The following is a 22369-nucleotide window of genomic DNA, read 5'->3' as shown; positions in this document are numbered from 1 at the left end:
GAAGTCGCCCTTACGGGGTGCAGAGGAGAACAGAGCAACTACCTTGTGCCTGGTCTTCATTCTCACATATGCGTCGAGATCCTCTGGAGGTGACCTTTCGAAGAACACTCAACACCTGGCTAACCGATTCTTCAAAGCGTGCAGGGTCAAGGCGTTGCACGCGGTACAGCCATCCCAGCTGTGGTGTGGGCCAAGGCACCGGAGGCAGAGTGCGTGAAGGTCGGACATAGGGAAGGGACCCTGGCAGGCCGGACACATGTTGAAACCCGCCGTCAACATGCACAGTGGAGGAGCGTGGCACCAGAGGACAGAGCAGTACCTGACAATTGGAAGAGAAAAAAGAGAATAACTTTTTCCATGGAAGAGCGTGTGGAATTATAAGGCCGGAGACCTAACCCAGGAGCGCTGGTGAAAGCGGTCCGTTCCCGTCGACATGGAAAAGAAAACTGGGGAGTGGCACTGGTGGGCGGAGTCATGGGAGCGCATGCTCCCAGAGCCATGCCCTGCGCGCATCTAAATTTAAGTTTGGAAACAAAAAGGTGGCGTCCTGCCACTGGTATTTATATCTTTACACAAGTATTCTCAGTAAAGACTTTCTATTTATCATGCTTTATATGGCTGTAGAAAATAAAATCTGCTTTTGTACAGTAGTCGAAGAGCGAAAACAATATATTGAGTGCCCATAGCTTTTTATTATTTAGCTAGTGTTTGAACTGCAGATATACCCCAACATTTAGTCTTTTGGGCAAATCGAAAAGTTCTGCATTTTTGTCATATTCATACTTTGTGAATTATAAAAAGAATTCAAGACATATTGAGTACCAAACAAAGTGAACAAACCAGGGACAGAAATATCTACACATGTAAATCATAAACGGCAAGCCAGTGCTAAGTACATTCATATTCAAAAGGTTGGCATTGGTATGTCCATCAATAGTTTTTTTTTTTTTTTTTTTTTTTTTTTTACAAAGGGCACTGAATGGTCAAAGTTGTTTTTTTGACGAGCGGCGGGGTGACCTAGTCATTGGTCCAAGTCTAGAAGTAGATCAGCTCAAATAAGGTGTGACGGAGGTTCTTTCAAACACTCAAGGTGTTCCGTCCCTTAATGTTTCGGCTGGGTGGTCAAAAAGCCATCATGGGCCTAGACCGCGTCACCCTGGACTGTGTTGTATTAAGGTACGTCTTCCTATGCTGGGGAAGCGTGGGAGCCTGTGTCCGTAAAAATTGGGAAGCTCCTAGTGGCACACTGTAATGTAGACTTCTGTGCAGCCTCTGAGAGGGAAGTAGAGTGGGCCATGTAGCAGGTACTGGCGTGGTCTGCTGGGCTGGAGGTTGTTAGCTGTGGCCTGGAGCAGGTGGGCTTATAATAGGCTCCAGAAGTGGACGAGGTTCTGGAGGAAATGGCGGTCCTTGTGGCTCAAAATGCGGTAATACTCTGGGGTCGCCGTCCCCTGTGGTATGGACCTTAAATGATTAGGTCAGCCCCGCGTTGTAGTTGTGTGTCTACACGGGATCGGACACAGCTTTCCAGCCACCGTCCCTTCTGTTACCCCGCATCTAAATTTAAAGCGGAAGATGATTTTTTCTGGTGAAAAGGTTCAGTTTATCGCCCCTAGCGAGGGATGCCCATACAGTATGGAGGAAAGGGGACGGATATAGGAGTACAATTCTTCTTTGAGTAGGAACCCAATTGCAGGCTGGCTGATGAGGCGGATGGCGGTCTATCCAATCTGGGACGCACATTATCGGCGAACCTGGCGCAATCGGTCTTGCAGCACTTGGCCTTCTCTTGGACCCCCACGGATGGGGCGTCCTCAAAGGACTTCGACCTCCCCCCAGAGGGAGGACCGCTCCTCGCCACCAGCGAAGATCGGGCAGCAGGAGCGGTCGTATTGCAATCCCTTCCGACTCAGACCCCCGTCTCCTGATCCCAATTGGCTGCCTGGTGGAGCTGGAGGCACCTCATCTTGAGGTGAGCATGCTGTACAGTCAGCATGCAGGAGGCCATCAGGCCCAGAATATGCTGGAACCACCATGCCGAGGTTATCGAGTTGGCCATAAAGGGTCACGCCGCGTTGCGGAGGGACATAAGCCTCTCGGGCGTGGGGAACATCCGCTGAACGATAGTGTTCCAACGCACCCCTAGGAAGACCAGTTACTGAGAGGGGCATAACTGATGTCTTCTGGTTGAGGGAAAACCCCAGCTGATGAAGGATATCTGGCAATCTCTAGCATGAGTGCACCACTCCTTTGGGTGACCCCGCCCTCACTAACCAGTCGTCCAAATAAGGGTATAGATGATAGCCCTCCAAGCGGAGAAGGCCCGCCACTGCATTCATCAACTTCATGAAGACACAAGGGGCCGAGTTCAGGCCAAAGGGCAGCACCTTGTACTGAAAATGGTATGACAATCGTGAACCGCCGAAACTTCTGATGCGGTTGATAGATGGGTACATGCAGGTACGCATCCTTGAGGTCCAGAGAACACATCCAGTCCCCACAACACAGACTCAGCTATGTGCGTGGGAGTAATCATCTTGAAGCGTTCCAGTGGTAAAGAGATTTAGAAATGACCGGTCCAGGACTATCCTCAGGCCAGCCTGGCTGTTCTTGGTTATAGCAAAAATCATGGAATAGTAACCAAATACCCATGTCTATGATAGGAACCGGCTCAATTGCCTGCATTTGCAAGGGCGAAGGCACCTCCAGTAAAAGAACCGGGGACCCGATCTGAAGAAGAGGAGGAGAGGATGGTAGAGGCAAAGGAAGAGAAAGACTGAAGCCCGTGGAGATTACAGATAGGATTCACAGGTTGCTGAAAAGATGCTTCCAAGTGTCCTGGAACAGAGCCGGATGGCCCCCACAGGTGAGCTGTGTTCCCTGACCTTGACGTCACTGCTTCTTGGCATCTGTGGAGGAGGAAGAGGAGGGGTAGCGTTAGAACCCACGCAGCGTCCTCTGCTGCTTCCTCCGGTTGTCGCTGAGCAGCCTGTCAGGCCTCTGTGTGCCGCGGTCGCGGAACCCCTTGAAACCAGAGCAAGCGAGGGGCTTGAACTTGGTCCTGCCCTGGGACTGAAGGAAGGATTTCAGACCTGGTTTTGTCAGGATGACCAAGGACTTGGCGGTTTGAGTGGAGGTTTTCTTAATTTTCAAAACATCAGTCGACTAATGAGAAAGGTCCATGCCCTTAAAGTGCAGATCCAGGAACCATTCCTGTACGTGCAGATGAAAACTTTGTGGCATGCATCCACGCCGTCCTCATTTCAACCCCACGACACAGCCCCCTGCTGGCTGTGTCGATGTGGGAGACCGAAGAGTCCAGGAGGTCCTGCGCAATGGCCCAGGCATCTGCCAGACTGGCCTTGAAGGAGGCTTGCTTGTCCAAAGGAAGGTCGGGCAGATATTCCCTGAGCTCCCGCCACAGCTTCTGGTTAGCTGCTGCCCAGAGGGTGTCTGCGTTAGCTTGCCGCAGATGCAGTCCTGAGATGGAGTAACAGCTCTTTCCCATGGACTCAAGGACGTTGTCCTCCTTGGAGAAGCAACTAGAGGTGGCTCCCATGAAGGAAGACGACAAAGACTATGGTTTAGAATACAATGAGGCTGCAGCCACCACAGAGGAATGGGGCTGTGGGTGGGAGGCAAGGATGATTAGCTACCCATCTATCAACCTAAACCTCCTGTCTAACCTCTTGTTCATCTGGACGTTCGCCCTGTGCTTCTCCCAGACCTTTCGACCACCTATAGGACATCTTTCTGGAGGGGGATGGCAGACCGGATTGTGGTGCATTTCGTCAAGACCTCTACTAGAACACCTGACTGCTGTGGGGCATCCTGGGCAAGAGGGTCACCCATGAACTCTGCCAGGCCCTGAAGACGGTCATGAAAGGCCTTATCGAATGCAGAGGGCTCAACGTTTCCCCCCCACCTCTCTTTTTCACAGACCAGGGGTAATCCAGGCCCTGGGCTGCAGACAGGTCCAACGGCTGTTGAGGTGGAGGCGTTGGTACACAAGGAGGTGGAGGGGTCAGAACGATCGGTTGGGCCTGAAGCAGTGGAGTGACCGGCACTGGGAGCACAGGAGGAATGGGACCAGTACCCAGAGGAGGGGGCTCGGGCGGCACCACCTGCGGATGACTTCCTTCAAAATGTCCTTCAGGAGCCCCTTCATCTGAGGGGAACGCATGAGGAAGAGGAAACCCTCGAAGCGGTCCTCACAAGCCGCCAGATCCCTAGGGGCCTGGCCCCCCAAGGCGTTGGGCCTCCGCTCATGGTCAAAGCACTGCGGCATCTGGTGCGTGTAGCCGTACGGCTGTGATGGGTAAATGTATCCCTGAGGGGACCAAAACCCTGCACCTTAAGATCTGCTGCGCTTCCAGAGAGAAAGGGGCTAGGATCAGCCTGCCAAGCCCATTCGATGGGCGAAAGCACTGGTGGGCCCTGAGCTGGATCCAATATAGCTGCCTGTCTGGCAGGCGGAGCCACGTGCTGCTGTGCCATTTTGAAGCCTTGAGCCATGCCCTGGGCAGGAGGGCACAGAGGCCCCGAGCCAAGAGAGGCCTCAGATACAAAAGGATACAGCTTGGGTCTTGTACCCGAAGCAGAGGCATCAACCTCAGTGATCATTCTGGTAGGTGCTGCACCCTCAGCCGGACGACCAGTAGTCATGACGACCTGACTCACGACCCCGGAGTAAGCTCTGGTAGGCTGGATGCTGGTAGCCGTGCTGGATCTAGCCGAGGACAGACTCTTGGAGGAGGCACTCGATGATCCCTTACCCCATGGGGGTAAAGACAAATTGGATTGCCACTCTGAGGACAGCCTGGTAGGGTGCCAGAGCATCTCAGCTCGGGAGCCAGTAGCCTGGACGGCCTCAGGTCTGTCCCCAGAGCACTGGGAAAAGCCCCCCGGGACCCTCTGCTTGGGAGCCGGTAGCCTTAGATACCTCGGGACTGCCAGAAACGGGGCCTGCCAGAACCTGAATCTACGGAACCCCGGGGAAGGAGTCGCTGCACTGCGCTGAACAGAGGGCCCCACCTTGTATTGACGACAGGTCCTGGAGACAAAGTCCTTAATGTGGGGCAGAGGAGAGGTGTGGAAGATCTACTTCCACCACGACAAATGATTATTCAATGCCCTGTGACAGAGCGCTGCAGGCCGAACATGAGTTTCAGAGGTAGTCCGGCCACAAACACTCAAGACAGAGGGCATGGGGGTCTGAGGATGGCAATGAGCGGTCGCATGAGGCACATCTTGTAAGACATGCATTACTGCCCGTAATAGCATTTCTGATGATTGTATCTGCTTAGATTCACATGCTGTGCATATGGTCCGACATCCAGTGGTAACCGCAGAGTATTGCATCTTGTCTTTCGGGGACCAAAAGGGGACGTCTGCATAGGCGTGTCCGTAACACTATCCCTATCGTGACGTGTAGTGTACCCAAAATCCCTCACGCGCCAAGGTCCCTCCGATTGTATTTTTTCTGCCATGAGGGAGCCCAAGGCTATAGTGAGTGAGTACATAAAGAGAAAGTATTAAGACGTCTATGTTCCTTCCACCCCGAGCGGGCAGGTAGGGAGGGCGCATGTGAATCTAAGAAATGCTATTACGGTGAGTAATGCATGTTTTCTGATGCTTGTTAATCTGCTTAGAACCGCATGCTGTGCATAGACTAGCGAGCATTACCCGAAGTTGGAGGTGCGTTGTGAGAAGGAACAGTAGAGAAAAGATGTCTTAGTACTGCTTGTCCCACCTGCGAATCAGACCTAGAATGAGTGTCTAGGCAATGGTGTTTTGTAAAGGTGTGTACAGAACTCCAGGTTGCCGCTTTGCAAATAGACTCAAGGGGAACATTTGCAATGAATGCTATGGATGCCCCAGTGCCTCGGGTAGAATGTGCTCTAGGCTTGAAGGGCAGTTCTCTCTTAGCAAGAGAGAAACAGTGTGATGCATTTGACAATCCACCTTGAGATAGCTGATTTAGAGACGGGATCCCCTTCTCTACCAGCTGCCACTGAAACGAAGAACTGTTTAGTCTTCCTCAGTGGTTTAGTTCTTTCCAGGTAGAACATGACTGCCCTGCGTACATCCAGTGTGTGTAGGCTTCTTTCGGCCATGTTAGTAGGGTTCTGGAAGAAAGTGGGTAGTTCGATTGATTGGTTCACATGGAACTTTGAGAGGAATTCAGGTGCAAATCTGGGATGTGTGAGCAGAACTACCTCATCTTTGTGGACTGTAACAAAGGGGTCTAGAACAGAAAGAGCCTGGAGTTCGCTAAGCTTTCTGATAGAAGTGATAGCCACTAGGAAGGCTGTTTTATAAGTCAGGTCTTTCAGACTTGCTTTATGCATAAGCTCAAAGGGAGCTCCCATGAGCCTGCTTAAAACCACATTCAGATCCCATCCAGGGGCTGGGTGAGAAATGGGGGGATAAATCCTCTTAAACCCTTCCATAAAGGCTTTAATCACCAGTATTTTCCACCACGACACCTTTCGTTGTGAAGTGGTGTAGGATGACAGAGCGGCCAGATGAACCTTTAGGGAATTGAAGACTAACCCAGTGTCCAACAGATGGGTTAGATACAGCACAATGTGTGAGGGTGAGCAATCTATGGGATTGACGCACCTGGAATTGCACCAGATGACAAAACTTTTCCATTTGCTGACATAGCAATAACGTGTATTCGGTTTTCTCGCTTCCCTGAGTATGTCCATGCACCTCTTAGGGAGTTGCAGATGTCCAAACTCAATGATCTCAGGAGCCAAGTTGCTAAGTTCAGGGTTTTGTGGGCATGGGTGTAGGGTCTCCCCCCTGTCCTGAGACAACATGTTGTACGGGCAGGGCAGTTTGACTGGTGGGGAGAGGGACATTTTCATCAGGTGAGCGAACCAGGGTTGGCGGGCCCACATGGTATCATGGTAACTTGTTCCTGGTGCATCTTGTGCACTATCTTGTTGAGAAGGGGAGTTTCCCCGACCATGTTATCCAGAGACCGTTCCCCCTTGTATCGGTTCTGGGGGTACATGAAGGCGTAGTCTTGGCATTGGGCATTCTCCTGAGTTGCGAACAAGTCGATCTCTGGGAAGCCCCATTCTGCGAAGACGTTGGATACAATGTCTTCGTGTAGCCGCCATTCGTATTCTTCTGGCAGAGGAAAATCTCTGCTGAGTACGTCTGCCAGAAGATTGAGTTCCCCTGGAACATGTTGGGACAACAAAAACATCTTGTGTTTGAGAGCCCATATCCAAATGATTTGGGACAGCTTGGATAGCTCAGGAAAGCGAGTGCCCCCCTGTTTGTTCATGTAATACATTGCTGTAGTTCTGTCCGTCAGCACTGTCTTCCCTTGCAGTTGCATCTGAAAGGCTTTCAATGCTTTGAACACCGCTAATAGCTCCAGTAAGTTTATATGGTTGCACGCTACCTGAGGGGACCACACTGTGCACTGTCGAAGCAGGTGAGCCCCCCAAGCCCATGAGAGAGGAGTCTGTCATGAGTGGCTTACACTGCAGGGGTGGTGAAGGTTTTCCCCTTCAAGAGGTTTTCTCTTGACCACCACTGCAGAGAGAGAGATCGAGGGCTGGTGCGACAATTACCAGATCTTCCCATTGTCCACTGGCCTGACACCACTGGCTGTTGAGCCACTCTTGCATGGGACGCATGCGCAGCCGCGCATGGGGAACCAAGTATATGCATGATGCCATCATCCCTAGCAAACACATGGCTTTGCGTACCGTCACCTCCCGACTGGCTACATATTGAGGGATCTGAGAAAGCATGTTCTGAACCCTCTCGTTGGAGGGGAAGACAGGACCATCTTCCGTCCGAATTAAAGCTCCCAGAAATTGTTTTATTTGGCTGGGGACTAGACGATTTCTTTTTGTAGATTGAGAAACCCAGGCTGAGGAGATCTACTGTTTTTTGGGTGTTCGAAAAACAAGCATCAAACGAGTCCCCCGTGATGAGCCAGTCGTCGAGGTAAGGGTAAACTGGCACTGATCGTCTGCGCAGGTGTGCTGCCGCCACTGCCAGGACTTTGGTAAACAACCTTGGTGCCGAGGCGATGCTGAAGGGGAGTACCTTGAATTGGTAATGCCTGTGCGCTGGCAACATTGAAATATGAAAGTATGCATCTTTCATGTCCAATGTTTCCATGAAGTCCCCTTGTTTCAGCAATGGGATCACCTCCTGCAGTGTTAACATGCAAAACTTCAGGGGTTTTATAACCTTGTTCGCTGGGCGCAGGTCTAGAACAGTGCGCATGGTGACATGCTTTTTGGGTACAAGGAAGTACACTGAATAAATACCCTTGTTTACCTGAAGAATAGGGACGGCTTCTATGGCGTCCTTTCCCAGCAGTGCTTCCACCCCTTGGATCAGGATCTCCATATGGTCTGGTGAAAGGCGCCGTGAGCGCGGCGGTCTGAACTGTGGAGGTCGGGCAAATTCCACGCAGTAACCGTGGGCAACCGTCTTTAAGACCCACTGGTCTGAAGTTATCCCCTCCCATGCCATGAGGAAAGATGTTAATCGCCCCCCGACCGGGGTGACATGGGAGGGGACCTGGATTTGGTGGTCATTTCTGACCAGAGGCCATGGCCCCTCTGGGATTGGGGCCTCTGCCTCTACCCTTGCCGCGTTTCTGACCCCTTGAGGGGTAGTAAGTGGTGCTTCCAGATGTTTGATTTGTTTTGAAGTTACCCGTGCCGTAGTTGTTTTGACCAGCACGGGCTTGCCCTCAAAAGGACCGCCGACAGTTATTACCCCTCTGGGAGGAGGGTTTCTGTGTAATTTGTTGCAGAGACTTTAGAGTCTCATGCTCCTTTTTGGCTGTTTCCAACACCTCATCCACCACTTTCCAGAAGAGGTTGGTCTCCTCAATGGGTTTATTAATGAGGGAGGCCTGAGTCTGAGGTTTAAATCCTGATGTACGCAGCCAAGCGTGTCTTTTCAGTAGGGTCCCTTGAGCAAGAGACCTGCCTGCAGTTTCCGCAGTGTCCAGGGCGTTCTTCACCACGTTCTGGTTAACTAGTCTTCCCTCTGTTACAATGGAGAGACGCTTTCACTTGGTGGGTTCGGGGACCTCTTCGAGGCCTTCCTGGAGCAAGTTCCATTGGGCATCAGCATAGCTTGCTAATAGAGTAGTACTATTAGCAACCCGTATAGACTATGCAGCTGCTGACATGACACGTTTGCCCAGGGCATACAGCCACTTAGATTTCTTGTCCGGTGGTGATTCCCCCATGGCAAGGGGTACCCCTGCCCTCTTTCGAGTGATAGTCACTACCAGTGAATCTGGGATGGCATGCCCTTTGATGTATAGAGGGTCGGAAGGGGAAGGGCGAAATAATTTTTCGACTCTCGGGTTCACTGCCCGTGTTTGAGCAGGTGACACCAAAGAGGGAGCTACCCTTCTCTTAGCAGAGTTAAGGAGGGGGATGGATTGACTCGCCGGAGGTTTTTCTTTAATGATATCCTCCACAAAATCCTGCTCAGGTACCGCTTCTTGATCACGCTGTGTCCATGGGTCCTGACCTTCCGGCTGGGTTTCCTCCCAGTTGTCCGTAGTATTCTGTTGGTCTTCCTCATAGTTTTGCAGAAAAGAAGCTTCTTTTTTTTAAATTATAGATGTCTCTATATGTGTCCATTTGGACCACGTCTTCCTGTTGGAAAACAGGAGACTAATCTTCCTGAATTTGAAGGTTAGGGTCTACCCCGAGCCCTTTTTGGGGGAGGATGATCAGAAAAACTGATAATCTGCTCCAGCCGATCTATACACCCTTCGAATATTTCTGTAGTCCATTTAGAGGACCCACACGGGCCTTCGTGAGGAGAAACGACGTTCTCGCCTTGCGGAGTCGAAAGGAGTCTCTTGGGGCATCGGAAAGAGGCTCTCGACTATCCTCGTAAGCGTCATAAGAATCGGGATCCCAATCTGTCGAAACATTTTCCGCGGCTTGTCCCATAACTTTAGGCGGAACTGGGGTAAGGCCCACCGCCGCAATAATTCTTCCGATGCGGCTTTCGATAGTCGCCGAATTGTCGTGAGACAGTGGTTCCGATGATTTATTGGCAGGTGTAATATCTTCCGCAGCACTAGAGGGCCTAGCGGTTGGTTTTCCAGGTAGAGGCCTAGCCGTAATTTTCAGGCCTACCGCGGCCTTAGAGACCATCGAAGCGTCGGACTTCCACGCTTCGACATGTGTAGTTTTCAGAGTAGCGCCCTTAGTTGATGTAGATTGCCCAGTCGCAAGACGCTGCTGAGGATGAGGGGAAGGCTTTGGATCAGAACGATCCGAGGGAACCAGCGAAGTTTTCGGCGGCCCTGTTGGCGCCATCACCTTTTTCGACAAAGATGTCGAAATCGGGGTGGGGTTGTGTGCTTAGTTCGATGTGCTTGTACGCCCCTATCGCCAGGTGTTGTCACTGCAGCCAGACCAGTGTTAAGCCTTAAAGGGTCGGGGACGGGCGTGGCGGACCTAGAAGCGTCCGCCTCAACATCTATAACATCCGCAACGGATGTTTGGTCATCCGAAGTACCCCTGTCAATTTCAGCGGGTGTGGCGGTGGGGGAAGGGGGTTCCACGCGTGACATACCGTACGCAGCCCACTGCTTTACACGGCACTCCTTAAGGGTCTTAGGCCGAAGGAGTTTGCAAGCCGCACACCGCTTCTCGTCATGCTCTAGGGGGAGACAGGCGTTACACGTCCTGTGTTCGTCCTTCCAAGGATATCTGAACCTACACTTAGGACAGAATCTAAAAGGAGTCCTTTCCATAGCTAAAGGGACGGATGACCAGACCAAAAGGGGAAAGGAGGAAAGACATACTTTGACAATATGGCCACCCCAACCCTACTCTGCCTACTGTATGGGTCGGCCAGAGGGCCCGACCACGTGGAAAATCCAGCTGCCGGATCCTAGGCGCCGAAATCCACAGCCGTAGACGAATCCCTCGTAGTCTTCACCGAAGATGTTCTTGTTGGGCGAAGTAACTTAACGGGGAATAAACCGACAATTTGGTAAAGATAAACAATGTCTCTAGTAAGAGCTCTGCTATAGGGCGACCAGTTATCTGGGCGGAAAAAAACAATCTGAGGGACCTCGGCGCGTGAGGGATTTTGGGTACACTAGACGTCACGATAGGGATAGTGTTACAGACACGCCTATGCCGACGTCCCCTTTCGGTCCCCGAAAGATAAGATGCAATACTCCGCGGTTACCACTAGATGTCGGACCATATGCACAGCATGCGATTCTAAGCAGATTAACAAGCTTCAGAAATACTCCTGTGTCCGACAGGCACCCGGGGAGGCACCAAAGGAAAGTGAAATAAGAAATGAAAAAACAAACTGGGAGCAAGCGGAGACCTAAAAAAAGTCACTGTGTTGGCTGCCAGGTCAACACCGTCTGTGCGGAAAAAGGGACTGAGGTGAGGTGCCAGAGGGAGGTGCCTCAGTGGGGCGTTCCCACGGCAGAAGCCGTAAGATGTATTAAATTCAAAGGGGAAGCTCAACTTGTCGCTGCCAACGTTTTCAGTACCGTCGCAATGTTGGGTGACACCCACAAGGATGGAGAAAGGGGACGGGATTAAGTATTAATGGTATGCACATTACTAAATAAGACCATAATTAATGTTGTGAATGTAGGCCTTGGGATATTAAAATGAGTGATATGGAACTTACCTTTAGAAAATCATACAAGTGTTTAAGGACACCGATTCGAACTTCATCTAGATCTTTTAAAAACCCATTGAAGATTGGTACCAGATCAGCAGCTGTTATATTATCTCCAAGAATCACTGCAATCTCATGGATGGAGAAGGCAAGGGTTCTTCGCACTTTCCACTGCAAAGACAAACATAGCTAATTAGTTAAGATGGTGAGTAGCACACCAAGGATAACAATCCTCTTTCAGATTTACATTCACAAGACTTCTATGACCATACAAGCAAACAACATGTATACAGTAAGTATTGCTCATTGCCACTGGTCTCCATTTTATGGCACAGAACTGTACTTAAAGTAGCATTTACAACACTGTTATTAATGTCAATATTTGGCATTGAGCTTTCTTGCCACACTTTCAACGTATGGTCCACGTTCATTCTTATGTGCAGGACAGAAATGGTAACAGGAGACCCTAGGCAGAAAGGTGAATGGAAAGCTTGAAACAGAAAGGTCTGGGTCAGGGCAACTCTCATGACTTGTGACCAGTAAAGTGTACATCATATATGAAAAAGGAATAGATGGAAACAAAGGCTTACTGGTTTGTACGTGGGAGAGGGCTCAAAAGCACAATGTCATGAGAAAGGCCATCTTTAATGGGACAAAAGCGAAAAGGCGGTCAAAAGGAAAGAGGAGTGGTAAAATGGGTTTGTAGAATAAAACATGGGGTGGATTCTGAAAGATCAACCTATTATGGTGAACACAAAAGACACTGATGTCTAACCAGACCCATACAAGGTAGAGTAGCAGCACAGTAAGGCTTAGATTCAGGGTCGCGTGAGTGGTCTAGGGCTACAATGAGGCGCGCACACAGAACACTCTAATAACTCAAGATAGAAGATGCACAACAATATACAATTATTTATTAGGCCTTTGAAAACACTAAGCAAATAAAAACCTTAAGAAAGTAATAACACAATATACAAATATACACAATCCACCACTGGGGGTGCTGCGAACAGTACACCAACCTTTTTCCTTTACAATGTTAAGAGCAACATTAAGTAACTAAGTATAGGAAAGCAACTGAAAATTAGAGTGAACAGCAGTTTTAGAACCATTTGTAGACAGAGAAGTAATAGAAATGGTTACAACATCCACACAGCTCTTAGAATAAGGACATGGTTCTCAATAAGCCCAGCCATCCTAAGGATTGTGGAGTAGTGCCCAAACACCACACGTTACACAATGTATTTATTTATTCATTTTATTGTTTGTTTATAACGCGCTTAATACCAGCGAATGGTTTCTAAGTGTGGGATCGGGATTCGAACCTGTGTTGCGCGCTGCGTTGTCTTGCTTCCATGTGAAACGTGCAATGTATATTTTGCAGGTAGGTTTGCTACTGGATTGAACCAAATTTGCCAACGGTTATGAATATGATCCTATGGTGGACTAGGGGGTGTAGGAGTAGTTATGCAAACTCACCATCCTTAATCACATTTCCTCAGCAATACCTTCAAGGATGCCTTTATCTGCTAGGCCCACTGATAAGCTTCGTCCAGTTGAGGGAGGTCCAGGGGTCACAGGTGCAGAGGTCACTTTTTAGCATTGAGTTTGTCTGCCTAGTCAGTGATTCTGGAGTCTGGACAGTTGGACACCCTTGGTATGACAAGATGAAGGCCTCCACATACCAGGCAACTTGATGGGACCTCCTGGACACAAAGTAGCCAGGATTCACTGAAAGTCATGACTGTTAAATGGCGACAGGTGCTCTTCGAGATGCAAACAAAGGAGTAGGCCCTGCACGACTTCTCTTTGGTCAGGAAGACTGAAACTGCAGGAGCAGGGATGTTGTTATATAGGGTGAACATCCTGAAAGTTCCAAAGATGCGCTCAGACTGGCGATGGCTGAAGCAAGGTAGCTCAGGAGAGAGATGGTCTGTCCACTGGTTGGGCAAGGGACACATCCGAAGGCAAAGTGGGCACAGATAACCTAACTGGGGTCAACAGTATGTAGCCACCAGTCCAGGGGTCATAGCACTGACTAGGTCCTCCTGGAATTCACAACAAAAAAGCAGGGATTCATCAGGACTTGGCTGGAGGGAATGCTTGTCAGTTACAAGGGTCGTCAAAGGGCTGCACTTCTTCATAGGGATCTTGGCGCCAACGATCTCTGGAACGTTGGCAGGAGTCCTCCTTTTATCCAGGATTGGTAAGGACCTGCAACATTCAAACTGGCAGGGGCTGTCCAATCATGGCAGCCTCTGACCAACACATCTTCCCAGAAACAGACGCACTGTGGCTTGTAGGTGTACTGGGTCCAGACAGACTCAGCCCCTATATCTGGACACACATATATGCCACCACTTTGCTCGGGAAAGCGGGGGTTTTGCCTGGAAAAGGGATTTCCATATATGGCATTTCCGCACCCGAGAGGACAGGAAGGTGGGTCCAGGCCCAAAATGGTCAAAGGAAAAGTGAAAATCGGTATTGTATGAAATTACAGAGGGCAAAAAGTCTGAAGCCCAAAAGTCAGATAACAAATATATATGTTAAATTAATAAAAATGTATAGGGGTAAGGTCGGGGGGTTTTCCCCCCACATATACATATGCAAACAAATGGGAAATAAAAAATAAAAAAATGACTTTTGGGGCTCAGACTTGGATTCAGTCATTTCACGTAGATACTGAAAATCTTGTGGCATGACCATTTTAGGGTATATGGTACTCTAAATGGCATTATGCAGAAAAATGCAAAAGTGTACAATTAAAAAGCACGTGCTGGAGGGTGACCATCCAGAACTTCTGTGCCTTGATGTACTTGTTCAGTTGTCGCAGGACCAGGATGGGTCACCACCCTCCTGTCTCTTTTTCACAAGGAAGTACCTAGAGTATACTCCAGAGCCCCGGAGCCTCTTTGGGACGAGCTCGATGGCACCTTTCTTGAGCATCGCCCTTACCTCCAACAGTAGTTGAGGGATGTGGTTTTCCTTCCTGGCTATGGGAGGAATGCGGGGGCACTTTTTTTAGAAATTGGAGGACGTGCCCCTGGGCCAGGGCGCACAGCACCCAACGGTCGGTGGAGATGGACTCCCACACGCTGATGAACTTCACCAGCCGGCCTCCCACCGGGGTGCTTCGGTGGGGGCCCGACGCCACGGTCGGTTCAATCTTGCTTGGAGGGCACCTTGCCGCCTTGGCCTCCCTGGCGACGACGGCGGGGTCCACCCGACTTGCCTCGTCCTCTATAGGCTTCCTGCGACGAGGAGCAGGCCGCTTGGCGGTACGTGGAGGAGCCACCGCCAAATCCCTTGGAGGCACCCTGCTTGCCTCCGGAGCTCCGAAAGGACGGCCTTCACTGCTGGAGAGCTCCTAGGGCCTTAGCTGTCCCTGTGTCCGCCTTGATGGCTAGGAGGGACTCATCCACTGTTTTCCCAAACAGGTTGTTCCCGTCGAACATGTCCAAAACCTTGGCTTGTACGTCCTGGCGGAAATCCGTCGCCTTGAGCCACCCTCGTCGTCTGAGGCAAATGCCGTTGCCTAGCTGGCGGAAACCGGTGTCGGCAAGGTCCGTTGCCACCGTTATGGCGTGGTCCGACGCCACCTCTCCTTCCTGCAAGATCTCCAGGGCCTCAGCCCTCTTGTCGTCCGGTAAGAAGTCCAACAGGGGGGTGATCTTGTACCATAACTCCCTGTCGTAGCGGGCCATGATCGCGAGGGCGTTGGCCGCCTTAATCGTTGCCGCCAACGAGGTAACTCGTCGTCCCATTGCATCCAGCTTCTTTCCTTCGCCGTCCGGCGGGGAAGTTGACGTTGAAGCCGATGCCCCCCCACTTTCTTCTTGGCCGCCGCTGAGACGACAGAGTCAGGGGTCGGTTCCGCCCTAAGGCACAGGGGGGCTGCGTTGGTGGTAGGGGCAATCTCGTCCTTATCTCCGAACATAAGGATTGTATTGCCAACAAAATGGCCACCGAGTTGTCCTGCGGCTCCGGAAGCGACGGTTGACTAGGAACCTCGCCGTCGCTCTCGTCGCCCCCTTCGACGGGATCCCTCCCGTGGGACCGGGCCTCGTCGAGGCCCTCCAAGACTTCGACCAGTTCCTCCTCGGAGGCTGTGTCCGTGTCCACAATGGCCACCAGCTCCCCCCCCCCTCTTTTTTCGCCGGGGTCTTCACGGGGGTCTTCACGATGGGCCTGAAAGAGGCTTCCCTCCGCGGTGGCAGAGAAACTCTGGGCCCCGAGGTTGCTTCCACTGGTGTAGCCTCCCCAGGCTGCGCCAGGGCCGCCGCGACTTCCTCGATAGAGGCCTTAGCCGGGTGAATCAAGGCCTTCACTGCTTTCTGTGGGCCTGTGGCCTTCACCTTGGGGGAAGGGTCACCGCCTCGGTCACCCTCGGCTGGATCCTTTGAGATCGACCGGGGCCTCTCCAGAAGCTTTGCCGGGTTCTCGGCTTTCCTCTTCCCTGAGCCAGAGTGTTGGCTTGTGGCTGATGGTGCTGGAGAGGGTGCGCCCTGCCTGGCAGCCGAGGAGCCCGACCGTTCGGCGCTCCCGGTGCCCGCAGACTCGCAGTGCTTTGCTTTCTGTTGGGCCACCGTCGCCGGGGCACCCTCACAGGACTTAAAACCGCTCAGACGACTTCTTCTTCTTCTCACCTGATGGGCTCTTTCCTTCCAGCCAGTTGGCGAGACGTTGATGTCGATCCTTGATGGTCCGTTCCGACACGTTCCCGCAAACGCACAGTCCTTCTCCGCGTGCGTTTTGTCCTCATGAAGGCAGTAGAGGCACTTCGAATGCTCGTCCTCTTTGAACACATTCTGCAGCTGGCATCCAGGGCAAATCCTGAACAGCTTTCCGGGCGTCGAGCTTCCTTTCTCCTGGGCCATGTCCGGGGAAGGCCACAGAAACTTCTGGACTCCGCCAAGAAGCGTAACTCGACAAAAACTTCGCCCTTGAGGGGGCGTAGAAAAATCCGAAACGGGTCCCCGTTGATCGGATGTAGAAACTGTGGAAATTGAGGCTCTATTTGACCGAAAAATTAGAAAATCTTTGAAAAAGTGTGAAAACGCAGCAAAAAGCTCGAGAGCTAAACACGAGGACTCCCAACACTTGAGCGTGCGGTAAAAATTTGAAGATGGCTGCCAGAGGCGGGGCTTAAGGAGAGGGTAGTCATTGGCTGGGGGCAGTATGACCCAGAGACCAGTGATTGGTTACTACTAAGGAAGACAGATCAGAAAAGAAACTGATACTGATTTTTTCTTTACCGAGGATTCCCAGCCTGACGACGGGGAATATTCATGAGCATGTGAATCCATGCCAGACCCCAAGCTGGAGAATTCCGAAAGCCTTCTCGCCGAAGTAATGGCTACTAAAAAGGGCATTTTCCATGACAAAAATGTTGACAACGATGACATTGGCGCGAACTGAGCCTTCATTAGTGCTGACAGTACTAGATTGAGACTCTAGTTTGGTGGAAACGTTTTAGCTGGTGTAAAAGTCTGAAAAAGGCCCTTCAGAAAATGCTTCACCAGTCGGTCGCTGAAAAGACGTGTTGAATGTCTTTTTCGAGTAAATCTCGAGATGGCCGCTAAATTAACTTTTGTAGAGGAAAAAGCCAATCCTTGCTCTGCCAAGTGTAATAAATATGGCAGAATTTGCTGCGCTTCAACGTTCAGGGGTGCTATCCCAGGGTGATCCCTGCACCAAATACAGAATCTTTTCCATTTACCTGCATACGAAGCGTTTGTGGATGGAGCTTGTGCCGCCTGCAAAATTCGTCGACACTGAGGGAATGTTCTGATCCCCGAACTCTGAGAGGTCAGGAGCCAGGCCGTCAGGTTGAGAGAGTCTGGATCGTGATGCCACACCGCTCCATTGTCTTGAGACAGAAGGTTCGGAATCTTCTGGAACCTCACTGGCTCCGCTATAGACAGCTGCAGTAGGTCCGAGAACCACGACTGCCTCGCCCAATAAGGAGCCACCACAATCACCTGACACGGGTACCTGTGAATCCACTGGAGAGTCCGTCGGATGAGTCGAAACGGAGGAAAGGCGTAAGCAGACTTGTTCGTCCACGGGAAGGAGAACGCCTCCCCCATCGACTCGGGCTGTGGCCACCTGCTTGCGAACCGTGCACACTTCTTGTTTTCTCGGGTCGCAAACAGATCCAAGGGTGGATGACCCCATTTCCTGAAGACTTTCGTTAGCTGACCGTCGTCCAGCTCCCATTCGTGCAGTTGGTTCAGTTCCCTGCTGAGGGAGTCTGCCTGTACATTCTTTACCCCTGGAAGATGGTAAGCCATTATGGTGATATTCTGTTCGAGGGCCCAATGCCATATTTTCTGAGCTTCGCTCGAGTGTGCCCCCTTGCTTCCTGAGATAGAACGTTGTTGTATTGTCCGTTAGTAGTCTGACATCAGACGCTCGTATACGTGGCAGAAAAGACTTCAGTGCCCAACGTACCGCTCTTAACTCTAGCACGTTCATGTGAAGAGTGGACTCCGCTGGGGACCATTGACCTTGAACTTGCAGGGGGCCTAGATGAGCTCCCCATCCCTTCAGCGATGCATCCGTCTCTACCGTATCTTGGAAATCCGGCTCCTGCAGGGGCATACCCTTTGTCAGGTTTTTGGAAAGCTGCCACCACTGAAGTGCCTGCCACAGGTCGTGGTTGATGCTCAGCTTGTCCGACAAAAGGCCTGAGTCTGTGACCACCGGTCTGCCAGAAACTCTTATATCGGGCTCATGAAGAGAAGGCAATTGTTCACCAATGGAATACAAGATGCTAAGGCCCCTAGAAGCAACATGTATTTTCTGACGGACACTCTGGTGCCCACTCTCAATTCCTTTGCCTTTTGAGTCCGTTTCTGAATTCATCCCACGAGGGCCTCACTAGCCCTGATTGGGTTTGGAACTCTGCTCCCAGAAATGACAATGCATTACTTACCGTAAAAGCATTTCTGATGGTTGTATCTGCTTAGATTCACATGCTGTGCATAGGTCCGACATCCAGTGGTCACTGCGGAGTATTGCATTTTGTTTTTCGTAGTCGAAAAGGGGACGTCGACAAGGCGTGTCTGTAACAATATCCCTATAGTTACATGCGTTGTACCCACAATCCCTCACGCGTCGAGGTCCCTCTGTTTGTATTTTTTCTGCCCTGAGGGAGCCTTCTATACGTGAGTGAGTACAGAAAAGAGAGAGAGATGTAGAAAGATGTCTATGTTCCTTCCATCCGAGCGGGGAGGAAGGGTGGGCGCATGTGAATCTAAGCAGATACAACCATCAGAAATGCTTTTACGGTAAGTAATGCATTGTCTTGTGATGTTTGTTAATCTGCTTAGAATCACATGCTGTGCATAGACTAGCGAGCAGTACCCGGAGCTGGCGGTGGGTTATGAGAAGGAACAGTAGAGAAAATATGTCTTAATACTGCCTGTCCCACCTGGGAGTCAGATCTAGAGTGTGCATCTAGACAGTAGTGTTTTGTGAATGTGTGCACAGAACTCCAGGGGAACATTTGCAATGAATGCTATGGATGCCCCAGTGCCTCGAGTAGAATGTGCGCTTGGCTTGAAGGGTAGTTCTCTCTTAGCAAGAGTGTAACAGAGAGTGATGCATTGAACAATCCATCTAGATATAGTGGACTTTGAGACTGCATCTCCTTCTCTTCCTGCTGCCACCGAGACAAAGAACTGATTAGTCTTTCTCAGTGGCCTGGTTCTTTCCATGTAGAACATGACTGCATACATCCAGTGTATGCAGACTTTTTTCTCCCAAGTTGGAAGGGTTTTGAAAGAACGTTGGTAGTTCTATTGACTGGTTTACATGGAATTTCGAGATGAATTTCGGTGCAAACCTTGGGTGTGTGCGTAGAACCACCTTATCCTTGTGAACTGTTACGAAGGGGTCTAGAACAGAAAGAGCCTGTAGTTCACTTACTCTCCTAATGGAGGTGATAGCTATTAGAAAAGTAGTCTTAAGAGTGAGGTCCTTAAGTGTTGCCTTGTGCATGGGTTCAAATGGCGAGCCCATGAGTCTGGTAAGTACCACAGATAAGTCCCATCCGGGAGCTGGGTTAGCTATCTGAGGGTGTATTCTCTTGAAGGCCTTAATAACTGGGATCTTCCACCACGACACAAAGTTGGGAAGTGGTGTATGCAGAAAGTGCCGCCAGGTGGACTTTAATGGAATTGAACACTAGACCTGAATCCAATAAATGGGTCAGGTACAGAACAATTTGTGTGGGAGAGCAGTCAACCGGGTTGATGCTCTTTCCTCTACACCAGATGACAAATCTTCTCCACTTGCTAGAATAGCAGTGGCGAGTATTAGGTTTTCTGGCTTCCCTGAGGATGTCCATACATCTCTGCGGGAGTTGTAGATGTCCAAATTCTATGACCTCAGGAGCCAGGCTGCTAAGTTCATTTTCTGAGGGCATGGATGCAGTGTCCTTCCCTTGTCCTGTGACAGCATGTTGTGTGGGCAGGGAAGTTTCACTGGGGGAGATAGAGACATCTCCATCAAGTGAGCGAACCATGGCTGCTGGGCCCACATCGGGGCCACTAGTATCATGGTGACTTGTTCCTGGTGCATCTTGTGCACAACTTTGTTGAGAAGGGGAGTCGGGGGAAAAGCGTAAACAAATTTCCCTGACCATTGAATCGACAGACCGTTCCCCTTGGACTGGTTCTGGGGGTACCTGGAGGCGTAACCTTGGCATTGTGAGTTCTCCAGCGTTGCGAACAGGTCTATTTCGGGGAATCCCCATTGCGTGAAGACATCTAAGACGATGTCTTCGTGTAATCTCCATTCGTACTCTTCGGGCAGGGGGAAGTCTCTGCTGAGTTCGTCTGCTAGCAGATTGAGTTCCCCTGGTACGTGTTGTGACAGTAGGAACATGTTGTGTCTTAGAGCCCACTTCCATATATTCTGGGACAGCTTGGACAGTCCTGGAGAGTGTGTGCCCCCCTGCTTGTTGATGTAGTACATGGCTGTGGTGCTGTCTGTAAGGATCATCACTGTCTTCCCTTGTAGGTGTTCCTGGAAGGCTTTTAGTGCTTTGAACACCGCCAGTAGCTCCAGTAGGTTTATGTGCTTGGATGCTACGCTCGGAGTCCACACTCCGTGAGCAGTCTGATGGGATAGGTGAGCCCCCCATCCTGTGAGGGATGCGTCCGTGGTTAGAGTGGCCTCCACCGCGGGTGTGGCAAAGGGTTTCCCTATTATCAGGTTTTCCTTTGTCCACCACTGTAGCGAGAGAACCAAGGCCTGCGAGACCACCACTAGATCGTCCCATTGTCCGCTGGCCTGACACCACTGTCTGTTGAGCCACTCTTGCATTGGGTGCAGGCGCGCGTGAGGTGCCAAATAAATACACGACGCCATCATTCCTAGCAAGCGCATCGCTTTGCGCACCGTCACCTCTCGACCTGCCACATATTGGGGGATCTGAAACAGCATGTTTTGGACCCTCTCGTTGGAGGGGAAGACGAGGCCGTCCTTTGTTCGAATTAGAGCCCCTAGGAATTGTTTGACTTGACTGGGGTCTAAGCTGGACTTCTTCTCGTTGATGGAGAAGCCCAGTTGGAACAAAAGGTCTGCAGTCTTTTGGGTGTTTGAGAAGCATGTCTCGTAAGAATCCCCCGTTATGAGCCAGTCGTCGAGGTAAGGGTATACTGGGATGGATAACCTGCGCAGATGGGCCACTGCCAGTACTTTCGTGAATACCCTTGGTGCAGATGCTATGCCGAAGGGTAGCACTCTGAACTGGTAGTGTTTGCCCTCTATCATGAACCTGAGGTATTTTCTGTGCGCTGGCAACATTAAAATATGAAAGTATGCATCTTTCATGTCCAGTGTTGTCATGTAATCTCCCTGTGATAGCAGTGGGATCACTTCCTGTAAGGTCATCATACAAAACTTTTGGGGTTTGACAAACTTGTTCGCTGGGCGCAGAATACAGGGCGCATGGTTAGATCCTTTTTGGGTACAAGGAAGTACACTGAATAAATACCTTCCGTTACCTGAGATAGAGGCACGACCTCTATGGCTCCTTTTTCCAGCAGTTGGTCCACTTCTTGGAGAAGGATGGCGAGGTGTTCTGGTGTCATGCGGCGTCCCCTCGGGGGTCTGTATGTTGGGGAACTGTTGAACTCTATACAGTAGCCGTGGGCTACGGTGGAAAGTACCCAGCGGTCTGATGTTATTCCCTCCCATGCTGGAAGAAAGGATGTTATCCGGCCCCCGACCGGCGTTGCATGGGAGGGGACCGAATCTTCGCGTCACTTGGTGTTGGTGGCTTGGGAGCCTCTGGGGGTGGAACCCCGGCCTCTCCCTTTGCCACGGCGTTGACCCCTCTGATTGTACTGGCCACTATTTCCTTGGTAGTTGCTGGCAGAATACTGTTGTTGGTTTTGTTGCTGGCGTTGGCCACGGAAAAAGCGCTTCTTACCAAATCCCCGCCTGTTAGGGGGTTTAGAAATTTGGTCTAAGGTCTTTATTGTGTCATATTCTTTCTTCGCATTCTCCAGCGCGTCATCCACTGCTTTCCCAAAGAGGTTGGAGTCCTCTATGGGCTTATTAATAAGGGACGCTTGTGTTTCTGCCTTAAACCAGGAATTGCGAAGCCAGACGTGACGCTTCAGCAAAATTCCTTGTACCAAAGTGCGGCCAGCCGTCTCTGCTGCATCAAGGGTATTCTTGA

The 22369-nt window shown here is 50.8% G+C and overlaps 1 protein-coding gene across 10 annotated transcripts in view; it reads right to left on the bottom strand.

Moving 5' to 3' along the window:
• PPP4R1 (protein phosphatase 4 regulatory subunit 1) overlaps nucleotides 1-22369 on the bottom strand; it is a 1265416-nt gene that overhangs the window by 325473 nt on the left and 917574 nt on the right. For all 10 annotated transcript variants that reach the window (XM_069613385.1, XM_069613380.1, XM_069613382.1 and 7 more), the window contains one exon: nucleotides 11683-11844. In XM_069613385.1, coding sequence (XP_069469486.1) covers nucleotides 11683-11844 — 162 coding nt within the window. The remainder of the gene's footprint in view (nucleotides 1-11682; nucleotides 11845-22369) is intronic.

Source organism: Ambystoma mexicanum, chromosome 5p (assembly GCF_040938575.1).
Source record: "Ambystoma mexicanum isolate Mex_15411 chromosome 5p, UKY_AmexF1_1, whole genome shotgun sequence".
Classification (NCBI taxonomy): Eukaryota; Metazoa; Chordata; class Amphibia; order Caudata; family Ambystomatidae; genus Ambystoma; species Ambystoma mexicanum.
This window is presented reverse-complemented; position numbering and strand designations above follow the sequence as displayed.